Source organism: Triticum urartu, chromosome 7A, assembly GCF_056163025.1.
Source record: "Triticum urartu cultivar PI428250 chromosome 7A, HENAU_Tu73, whole genome shotgun sequence".
Taxonomy (NCBI): Eukaryota; Viridiplantae; Streptophyta; class Magnoliopsida; order Poales; family Poaceae; genus Triticum; species Triticum urartu.
In genome coordinates this window covers 391354007-391365572 of record NC_141879.1, presented here as the reverse complement: position 1 = coordinate 391365572, position 11566 = coordinate 391354007, and the positions used below count along the sequence as shown (strand labels likewise).

At 48.7% G+C, this 11566-nt stretch overlaps 1 protein-coding gene across 1 annotated transcript; it reads left to right on the top strand.

Annotated features, from left to right (window-relative positions):
- The first annotated feature begins 8714 nt into the window (after positions 1 to 8714).
- On the top strand, positions 8715 to 11413 carry LOC147959703 (uncharacterized). The gene has a single exon (XM_048687053.2). It carries the CDS (start codon positions 8895 to 8897, stop codon positions 11118 to 11120), a length of 2226 nt encoding a protein of 741 aa, XP_048543010.1. The 5' UTR covers positions 8715 to 8894; the 3' UTR covers positions 11121 to 11413.
- Positions 11414 to 11566: the final 153 nt, after the last annotated feature.

Here is an 11566-nt window from a genome sequence, read left to right as displayed (position 1 = left end):
GGTACGCGTCTCCAAAATTGAAGGCATCAAATGCCTCTGGTGAGAAGCAAGCGTCACGGAGTACGGCCCGGCGATGCCTATGATTCATGGCGCTCTCCACTTCTGAATTTGTAGCGGACAGTCTATCCGCATCCTCTGTAGGAGGAGTATCCGATGTCCGCCCCATGTCGGCTTCCGCCTCTATGTCCGGCCCTGGAGCCCGACTGGTGGAAGCATGATTGGCAGCCTCTCCGGACATATTCCGGCGAGCGTTTTTTCTATTAAAGAAACATGGACGTCATTACATTTTGAGAAAGACGACAACCACGGAGTGGGGTTTTTGTCATACCTCTGCGCCGGCGTCTCCGTCCTGACCATCTTCCTTTTTGGCCTACCCGGCCTCGGTGCCTCTTGTTGGCGAGTTGCTGTGGGTTCGGCACGGCGTCCCGAATGCCTTCCCTGTAAAACACCATATGTATATGGTAGGTGAAGTGTCTAAAAGGGGATCCTAGTTTTTGGAGTTGGGATTTTGTTTTTTCTTACGTGCGATGCAGGGAGCAGTCCAGGATAGTCGGCCGTAATGGCCACCATGGCGTCATCACAGCTCAATTGATAGAACTGCCTGTCTATCAGCTCCACGAATATGTCCGGATCTTCTTCGAGTCCGGGACCGAGGGCCCGGTCAGGGTCCTCTGGTTGTGGAGATGGGCTGTTGACCTCCCTTACGGCTTTTCGCAATTCCTGCCGTAAAATGGCAAGGTGAGTACCTACGACAAAGAATGCGGGAAGAATGGGAGTAAGGAGATATAACTCACCCAGCTTGGAGGGTTGTACATGGAGAATACATCCCGTGGCTTGATGCGGATGAACTCCTCTTCCTCTCCCTTGAACAACTCGGACAATTTTTTTGCTAAAGCAGCAGCGGTGTTCGGTCCCTTACGCCCGCAACGGGTGGCATCATCTTCCCCATTAAAACACCACAGGGGGTGCCCTCGATATTGAAGTGAATGCACTCCCCGCATTATGCATATTGACATAACCTCGATTACTGTCAATCCTGATTGAGCCAGCGCTTTAATCCGGTTCACCAGGTAGAGGACTTCTCCGTTGTCTTCCTCCTGGGGGCTCCGTGGGCGCCAGCTTCGGCGTTTCTTCAGAGGAGCATTGTTGAACTCAGGAAGACCCCGCCGAACAGGGTCCGGAAGGGGGACATCCTCCATATAAAAACCATTCCGAAGGCCAGTCCTCGGACGTCTTCTTCGGAGTACCGGACAGGTATCCGGTTTCAGCGATGCGCCATATTTCGGCTCCGCCTACTTGATAAAGTGACCCCTTCTGTGTGCGGGGGACGAGGCAAAATAACCTTTTCCATAGCTCGAAATGAGCCTCGCAGCCCAGGAATAACTCACAGAGGGCAACGTATAACTCCAGGAGTGTAATATGGAAGGAGGGGTGAAATTATGCAGTTGGAGGCCGTAAAACTCCAGGAGCCCGCGGAGGAATGGATGAATTGGAAATCCGAGTCCCCTTAATAAGTAAGGAACAAGGCATACCCGTTCCCCCGTAGAGGGGCTGGGGAAGCTCTCCGCTTGCTCCCTGCCATTGTAGGTGGCGAGCCCGGCTCGGACGGGAACCATATACGCTGGAGGGAGAAATCCCTGAGTCTGCAGTTCGACTAATCGACTATGTGAAACAGAACACCTCTCCCAATCACCTGGCTTAGGGCTACAGGGGCGAGAGGAGGAGCTGCGGTGGTCGGGCATGTTGGAGTGGATTTTTCCGAAGTGCGCTCCGATGGATTCTCGCTGTGGGAGGATGGTATGGATTGGATCTAAGAATCCCCACCCCTTTAATAGACGATTTATTTATGTGGCTATGGGGGCGAATGTAAAAATGCCCTGGCTCCTCGTATTCATTCGACGCGTGGAAGATAGAAGCCAAGAGGTCCAACATTTATGGGACCGGACACTACTTAACAAACATTCAAAATTTGGAGAAGAACCCGCCTTGCAATGCCGAAGACAATACTGCGTGTCGGACTTGACGTCATTGAAGCCTGGTTCGGGGGCTACTGAGGGAGTCCTGGATTAGGGGGTCTCCGAACAGCCGGACTATATCCTTTGGCCGGACTGTTGGACTATGAAGATACAAGATTGAAGACTTTGTCTCGTGTCCGGATGGGACTTTACTTGGCGTAGAAGGCAAGCTAGGCAATACGGATATGTATATCTCCTCCTTTGTAACCGACCTTGTGTAACCCTAGCCTCCTCTGGTGTCTATATAAACCTAAGGGTTTTAGTCCGTAGGACAACAACAATCATACCATAGGCTAGCTTCTAGGGTTTAGCCTCTTCGATCTCGTGGTAGATCAACTCTTGTACTACTCATATTATCAAGAACAATCAAGCAGGACGTAGGGTATTACCTCCATCAAGAGGGCCCGAACCTGGGTAAAACATCGTGTCCCCTGCCTCCTATTACCATCCGCCTAGATGCACAGTTCGGGACCCCCTACCCGAGATCCGCCGGTTTTGACACCGACACTTTCCCTTATGTCATTAAACACAAGAAGGGTAAAGAAAATGTTATTGCTGACGCATTGTCTCATCGCTATACTATGCTTTCATAACTTGACTTCAAAATATTTGGTTTGGAGACCATCAAAGATCAATATGTGCATGATGCTGATTTTAAAGATGTGATGCAGAATTGTAAAGAAGGAAGAACGTGGAACAAGTTTGTTGTTAATGATGGATTTGTTTTCCGTGCTAACAAGCTATGCATTCCAGCTAGCTCCGTTCGTATTTTGTTGTTGCGGGAGGCGCATGGAGGAGGATTAATGGGACACTTTGGCGTGAAGAAGATGGAGGACATACTTGCTACACATTTCTTTTGGCCAAAGATGAGACGGGATGTTGAGCATTTTGTTGCTCGCCGCACTACATGTCAAAAATCTAAGTCACGACTCAATCCTTATGGTTTATATATGCCTTTGCCTGTACCTAGTGTTCCTTGGGAGGATATATCTATGGACTTTGTATTAGGTTTACCTCGAACAAGGAAGGGGAGGGATAGCATATTTGTTGTCGTGGATAGATTTTCGAAAATGGCGCACTTTATACCATGTCATAAAAGCGATGATGCTGTTAATGTTGCTGATTTGTTCTTTCATGGAATTATTCGCTTGCTTGGTGTGCCAAATACTATTGTTTCAGATCATGATACTAAATTTCTTAGCCACTTTTGGAGATGTTTATGGGCTAAGTTGGGGACTAAACTGCTTTTTAGTACTACTTGTCACCCCAAACTGATGGACAAACTGAAGTAGTCAACAGAACATTGTCTACTATGCTTAGGGTTGTTTTGAAGAACAATAAGAAAATATGGGAAGAATGCTTGCCTCATATTGAATTTGCTTATAATCTTTCATTGCATTCTACTACTAAGATGTGCCCTTTTGAAATTGTGTATGGTTTCCAACCTCGTGCACCTATTGATTTGTTGCCTCTTCCATCTTCAGAGAAGGTTAATTTTGATGCCAAAGAACGTGTTGAATTGATTTTTAAAATACATGAGTTAACTAAGGAAAACATTGAGCGTATGAATGCTAAATATAAACTTGCTGGAGATAAGGGTAGAAAACATGTTGTGTTTACACCTGGAGATCTTGTTTGGTTACATTTGCGTAAGGATAGATTTCCTAATTTGCGCAAATCAAAACTAATGCCACGTGCTGATGGCCCTTTTAAGGTGTTAGAGAAAATAAATGATAATGCATATAAACTTGAGCTGCCTGCAGCTTTTGGGGTTAGTCCCACTTTTAACATTACAGTTTTGAAGCCTTATTTGGGTGAGGAAGATGAGCTTCCGTCGAGGACGACTTCATTTCAAGAAGGGGAGGATGATGAGGACATCAATACCATTGTTACACCCACACCCCTGCTGCTATACATATTGGACCAATTACTAGAGCTCGCGCATGCCAATTGAATTATCAGGTACTTTCGTTTCTTGGTAATGATTCTGATGTTCATGAGAATATGATGCTGCCTAAATTGGATACATTTGTTTTGCTTACAAATGAAGGGCCTAGCATGGATAAGAGGGATGAACACTGGAGCAAGAACAAGCATGGAGATGATGGCATGCGCAAGGGGATCAAGAACGGAGTTACAAGTGATGATTTCAGGACTTTGAAGCCACCATAAGGAGTGCATGAAGCCTTGGACGAAATATACAAGATGCCACTTCATAAATTTCGTCCATAGGCTATTCTAGGTGCTGCGTCACCTTATTATTTGGCCAGGCCCATGTATTTTCGAAATACTTAAGTATAGGCTATTTTTAGAGTCCGTATGTGTGGGGAAACAAGAGTTAGGGTTAGTTTTGGACCCCTCCTCCAAGGGCCACGAAATCCCCCCCCCCCTTCTTCCTCCATATATACAGCCCTTAGGGCATCGTTTAGACTTTGGGTTTTGTTTAGATTAAAAGTTCGCCATAGCTGCAACTCGCGTACTTCGTTTGTGTCCAACGACCAGACCAAGACGTCACAGAAACCCACCTTCATTAATAAAGCTTTCCTCTTTATTCGCAATATCCAGATTGCAATCTTAGTTTCTTGCTTGTTCTTCGTTTGCTCGTAGGAAATAGACCCTCATGGTCAGGTTGATCATGCTCCGGCGTGGTCAATAACCCTCTGAAGTTGGTTTAGCAATTGCTAAGGCGCGACGTCTTCGCACGTTCGTAGTCGGATCGTCAAAGTTGACTCCCACAGAGAACGATATCTATCTCATCGAAACATCGGGACACCTTCGCCTCTATCACATACCCTCGATATCACTTCTATCTTTGCTTGCTAGTTGTTCGCTCTATCGCTATGTTACGCTACCTACCACTTGTTATATCATGCCTCCCATATTGCCATGTCAAGCCTTTGACCCACCTTTCCTAGCAAACCGTTGTTTGGCTAAGTTACCGCTTTGCTCAGCTCCTCTTATAGCGTTGTTAGTTGCAGGTGAAGCTGAAGTTTGTTCCATGTTGGAACATGGATATGTTGGGATATCACAATATCTCTTATTTTAATTAATGCATCTATATACTTGGTAAAGGGTGGAAGGCTCGGCCTTATTCCTGGTGTTTTGTTCCACTCTTGCCGCCTTAGTTTCTGTCATACCGGTGTTATGTTCCTTGATTTTGCGTTCCTTACGCGGTTGGGTGTTATGGGAACCCCTTGACAGTTCGCTTTGATAAAACTCCTCCAGCAAGGCCCAAACTTGGTTTTACATTTGCCTAACAACCTATAACTTTCCCTTGGGGTTGCAAACCCGAGGGTCATCTTTATTTTAACCCCCCGGGCCAGTGCTTCTCTAAGTGTTGGTCTGAACTAAGTAGACCGCGGGGCCACCTCGGGGAAACTTGAGGGTTGGTTTTACTCCTAGGATGTCTCATCTGGTGTGCCCTGAGAACGAGATACGTGTGACTCCTATCGGGATTGTCGGCACATCAGGCAGCTTTGCTGGTCTTGTTTTACCATTGTCGAAATGTCTTGTAACCGGGATTCCGAGACTGATCGGGTCTTTCCGGGAGAAGGAATATCCTTCGTTGACCGTGAGAGCTTGTGATGGGCTAAGTTGGGACACCCTTGCAGGTATAAACTTTCGAGAGCCGTGCCCGTGGTTATGTGTCAGATGGGAATTTGTTAATGTCCGGTTGTAGAGAACTTGACACTTTACTTAATTAAAATACATCAACCGCGTGTATAACCGTGATGGTCTCTTCTCGGCGGAGTCCGGGAAGTGAACACGATCTTGTGTTATGCTTGAACGTAAGTAGTTTCAGGATCACTTCTAGCTTCTCGACCGTGGCGTTGCTTCTCTTCTCGCTCTCATTTGCGTATGTTAGCCACCATTTTTTTGCTTAGTGCTTGCTGCAGCTCCACCTCATTACCCTATCCTATCCATAAGCTTAAATAGTCTTGATCTCGCGGGTGTGAGATTGTTGAGTCTTTGTGACTCACGAATACTTCCAAACAGTTGCAGGTGCCGATGATACCAGCGCAGGTGGCGCAACCAAGCTCAAGTGGGAGCTCGATGAAGACCTTGATCATCGTTTTGTGTCTTTTCCGGTTGATCAGTAGTGGTGCCCAGTTGGGACGATCGGGGATCTAGCATTTGGGGTTGACTTCTTTTATTTTTGTTCTGTAATCGAACCTTGATTGTACTCTGTATGATGTATGTTTAACTTGTTATTTGTGTGAAGTGGCGATTGTAAGCCAACTCTTTATCCTTTTCTTATTCAGTATATGGGATTGTGTGAAGATCACCCCTTTTGCGACAAAACCACAATGTGGTTATGCCTCTAAGTCGTGCCTCGACACGTGGGAGATATAGCCGCATCGTGGGTGTTACACCTTGTGAAGCCTGACACATACGCATACGAGATTACTGCATTTCTTGACTCCTACCGAAAGATTGAGAACAATGCTTCACACTACTAGCTCCGTGATGATCTCATTGAGCATTCGTGGCAACTCTATGGGAGATAAATTCCCATTTTTATTTAATAAATGAACTTCATATGTAATTGAGTGTGATTTAAACAATTTGTTGTTGTAATGATTATTCGAATGTGAACATTTGTTGTAATGAAAAATGAGTATTGTATTGTGAATTGCATTTCGGACCATTTATATTCATGTTTAATTTATATTATGATTCTATTAGATTTATACGGTTAAAACTAGAATTTATGAAACTCTGTAAAATTGCGGTACCGTGAGGTCTCAGACGCGGAACAAATCCTATATTGTGGGATGACTTTACAAGATCTGTTTCATGCCGGAGGCCTCGTGATATCATAATTTTTGTTACAAGCGGCATGTAAATGAATTTCGCAAACAAATTTTGTAGGGACTGGATATTTTGGATCTGCTAGTCTAAAAAGCTATTTTTCTTTGAGGGGAGTTTGTTTGATACTTCTTGTTTGGAAAGACTAAATCTGATAATCAATCGCAACAGCCTAAACAAGGCACCTTCATAAGAGCATCTCCAACCGCGCCCCCAACAGGCCCCAAGGCCATTTTTAGCATTGGCGCTGAAAAAACAGTTCAGTCACATCCTCAAGAGCCCAATTTTCGTCGGTTAGGATCGAAACTGATGACGACGGACCCAGACCGAATCCAGCACACTGGGGGGCATCTGAGGGCACCGGGGGAATTGTTTTTGGCGCGAAAGAACTGCGGGCCCGCCGAGTCAGCGACCCCACGCATTGTTGTCCTCATCGCCTCGGTTTTCCAAGGGGAATCAATGCCAAGGCTACCGCCGGTCAGCCTTCCATTGATTCCTGACGGGCGACGTAGTGCGGCGACGCGCCCTCTCCCGCCGCGCGTACATACGTTTGCCGCTCCCCCGGCCGCTATAAAAGCTGCCCCTCCCTTGCTGGTGGACGCACTCGCCTCGCAGCCCCTCTCTCTCGTCGCCGACGCTCTCTCTTCCTCTTTCTCCCCGCCTAGCCATCGCGTGCACGCCCCGCCGATGGGAGAGTGGTTTCCCGGCGATGGAGCGGTGGCCAACGGCTTCGGCCGCCACCACCTGCACGAGTGGGAAGCCAACCTCCTCCACGAGGCGAACTACCCGCCGGCGCCCGACATGCGCGTCCAAGGCGATGGAGGCTCAGCGCCGGGGGCATCCCAGTCCCCCGCAGCCCGACGTCGACCATCCCGGCTACTTCCACGCCGAGATCGAGCGTGTTCGGGCCTCTCTGATGGAGGAGGAGCGGGACCTCCCGAAGTACGCCACCGACGACCACACGCACTGGGTGGCGTACTTCCAACGCCGGCAGGAGGAGCGGCTCGCCTCCACCAATACACCGGTGATAAGGGGACACAACAACAGCGACGGTCGCCGCCTGTGGTGGGGCGCCCCCAACCGCACACTCCATGCCGTCCTCGAGTACCTCGAGGGTGGCAATGATCGCCGCTCGAGTACCCGGCGGCCCCGGCCCTGCCCCCCCGCCGGAGTGGCCGCCCGTGGCTGCCGAGGCGCATGCTGGGCGGTTCCTCCTCCTCTCCCTATTCCTCCTCCCGCTCCTCCGGGTCGCCGGCGCTCGTCAGCATCAACGCCGAGCCCGTGGAAACGTCGCTCAGCCGGCGCACCCGCGACGTCGCCCTCGTCATCAACGAGGGCGGCTGTGCCTCCTCGGCTCCTACCTACCACCTCGTCAAATCGAAGATGGAGCCGGGGCTCGCCACCGTGAAGAGCGAGCACGATGACATGGCCGCACTCGACGACGAGGCCGCCATGAAGTGGGCACGGGAGGATTGGGCCCAACTGGAGATGGAGCGCCATCGCGACGCCCTAGAGGAGATTGCCGCTCGCCGCCGTGCGCGACGAGGGAGGCGTTATCGTCCTCGAGGATAGCGACGACGACGCGCCGCCGCCAGCCGGAACCAGGGCGACCCCGGGCAAGGGTCCAGCAGGGACGACCGCGGTGTGAAGAAGGAGAAGGAGGACGACGACGGCGGCGACTACGACGCCTTTAGCAAGCTCTTCGGCTTGTAGGCGCGGCAGCAACAGTCTTTTTTTCCTTTTAGTACATTTATATGTTTTTAATATGTAAAATGACTGCAAAACGCCTAAATATCGCCAAATCTATATCCTATTTGCCAAATTTTGGCTAAGTATATTTTTAAAAATATTTACAAAACGTTGACGAGGGGCGACCTGGGGCGGCGGCTGGAACCAGATCACCCCCACGCCAACCGGCCCCGAGGGCGGCGCTATTTCCAGCCGGGCCGAACGCCGGAGATGCTCTAAAGGCCCAGGATCCCATCTCCCTCCTCCCACCTCCATCACCATCCGCCTCCGGCGGCGCCGCCCGCCACCTTCATAACCCACCACACAATAGCCCTCCGCGCCATGCCCCTGCCCCTGCCCGTTCCCACCTCCCGCCTCCTCGCCGCCATCTCCGCTGCTGCGTCCTCAACTGCAGACCTCCGCCGCCTCTCCCACCTCCTCCTCACCTCCTACACCCCACTCCCCCCGCTCCGCTGCCTCAATACCCTCCTCATGGCGCTCGCCCGCCACCGCATGCTCCCGGACATGGAGTCCTTCGCATCCCGCATGCCCGCGCGCAACCTTCGCACGTACACCACCCTTATCAATGCCTACTGCCTCGCCGGCGACCTCCCTGCTGCCAAGCGGCATCTTGCCTCCCTACTCCGCGCTGGTCTTGCGCCGGACTCTCATGCGTATACCTCATTTGTTCTCGGATATTGTCGGGCGGGGCTGCTTTCGCACGCCTGCCGGGTGTTCGTGCTAATGCCGCTCCGAGGATGTGCACGCACTGTGTTCACGTACACTGCTCTGCTCCATGGGCTGTGTGGCGCCGGTATGGTGCGTGAGGCTGTGGCAGTGTTTGCTGGGATGCGGGCAGACGGGTGCGCCCCTGACACACATGTGTATGCCACGATGGTGCATGGACTGTGTGGGGCGGGGCGAACTGGTGAGGCAGAGGTTCTTCTCGCGGAGGCAATGGCTGAGGGTTTTGAGCCAAATGTGGTCGTCTACAATGCCCTGATTGATGGCTACTGCAATGCCGGGGACCTGGAGCTCGCGGTTAAGGTTTATGAGAGGATGGATCTTAAGGGCTGCTCAGCAAACGTGCGAACGTATACTGAGCTGATATGTGGGTTCTGCAAATCTGGCAAGGTGGACAGAGCCATGGTGCTGTTCAGCCGGATGGTCGAGGCTGGTTTGGCTCCAAATGTGGTGACATACACGGCCTTAATTCAGGGGCAGTGCAATAATGGGCAGTTGGAATGTGCTTTTAGGATGCTCCAATCGATGGAGGCCACTGGGCTGGTTCCTAGTGAGTGGACTTGCTCGATGTTGATTGATGCTCTGTGCAAACGTGGAAGGGTTGGGGAAGCTCAGTTGTTTCTTGGGTCTCTTATACAGAAAGGATACAGGGTGAATGAGATTGTCTACACCAGCTTGATTGATGGACTGTGCAAGGCAGGAAAGGTTGATGCTGCTGACAAGTTAATGCAGAAATTGGTTTCACAGGGGTTTGTGCTAGACGCTCACACATACAGTTCACTAATTGATGGATTATGCAGGCAAAAGGAGTTGTCACAAGCGATGTTGGTGTTGGATGATATGATGGTGAAAGGAGTACAACCCAATGCTTTCACGTATACCATTCTAATTGATGAGCTTGTTAGGGAGCTAGGACCTGAAGGTTCAAAGAAGATACTTAATAAGATGATTGCGGCAGGAATTAAGCCTGATGTTTTCACCTACACAATATTTGTTCGCTCCTACTGTCATGAGGGAAGGATGGAAGGTGCTGAACATATGATGGTTGAAATGGTTGATCAGGGCATTTCCCCTAATTTAGTGACATATAACACTTTGATTAGTGGGTATGCAAATTTAGGACTAGCCAGTCAAGCATTTTCAGTTTTTAAGCACATGGTTGCTAGTAGGTGCAAGCCAAATGAGGAGTCCTACACGGCCCTGCTTAGATTATTGGTAAAGAAAAAATCCTCTAATAATATCCTTGCCAGCTCTGTTGATATATGGAAAATAGCAGAAATGGAATATCTCCAGGAGCTTCTGGAGGAGGTGGTTAAGCTTCAGTTGCTTTCAGACATTGAAATTTACAATTGTTTTCTTAGGTCTTTATGCCGAGTTGATAGATTGGAGGAAACCAAAATTTTGCTCGGTGAGATGCAGAGTGCTAACTTGACCCCTGGCGAGGATGTATATACTTCAATTATAGGGTGTTGTTGCAGACTAAAAATGCCAACAGAAGCTTTGACATTTCTTGATTCAATGATCAAAAGTGGTTATTTACCACGTATAGAATCGTATAGGCATATTATTTGTTCTCTTTGTGAGGAGGGAAGTATTAAGACTGCTAAAAAGGTTTTGGGTGACATGTTATTGGAGGAATACAACTATGATGAGATAGTTTGGAAGATTCTGGTTGATGGTCTATTGCGGAAGGGCAATGCTGCCGAGTGTTTGATTCTGCTCTCAGTGATGGAGGAGCAAGATTATCGCCCTGGTGATGCATTGTATGCCAAGCTTACAGGTAAAGTATCAATTGCAAATGATGCACATGAAGTTGCTCAATAAAATTATTAGACAAACCAATAAACTGCCGTGTTTTGATGGTCCATTGCCGAGGCATATGCATTTGCATGTCTCAGTTCCACTCCAGCATATCTTCTGCCCGTTATTGGTTTCCTTTCCACGATTTCAGGCTTTCAGCAATGTATAGAATCGTATGGAAGATCTCAGTCATTTTATTTGATAGATTGTAGGACGATGTCTAGTGGAATATGTTCATAATTCAGTTTAGTAACACTGGTAGATTACAACTCATATGATATTATGTAACAGTATAAACTATGAAAAGTCTTTCATCAGTGACCAAGAATTTACTAACTTACTAATATGATGGAAAGCTTGATGTAAAAACAGAATGGAAAGCTAAATCATGCATTGTGTTCTCTAATGGAAACTGGGCTTTAACCCGTTTGCTTAATTTTTTTAATATAGTATTGTGTAGTTAAACGGAT

Coding starts and splice junctions, on each gene's coding strand:
- LOC147959703 (XM_048687053.2), top strand. CDS start 8,895: ATGCCCCTGCCCCTGCCCGTTCCCACCTCCCGCCTCCTCGCCGCCATC.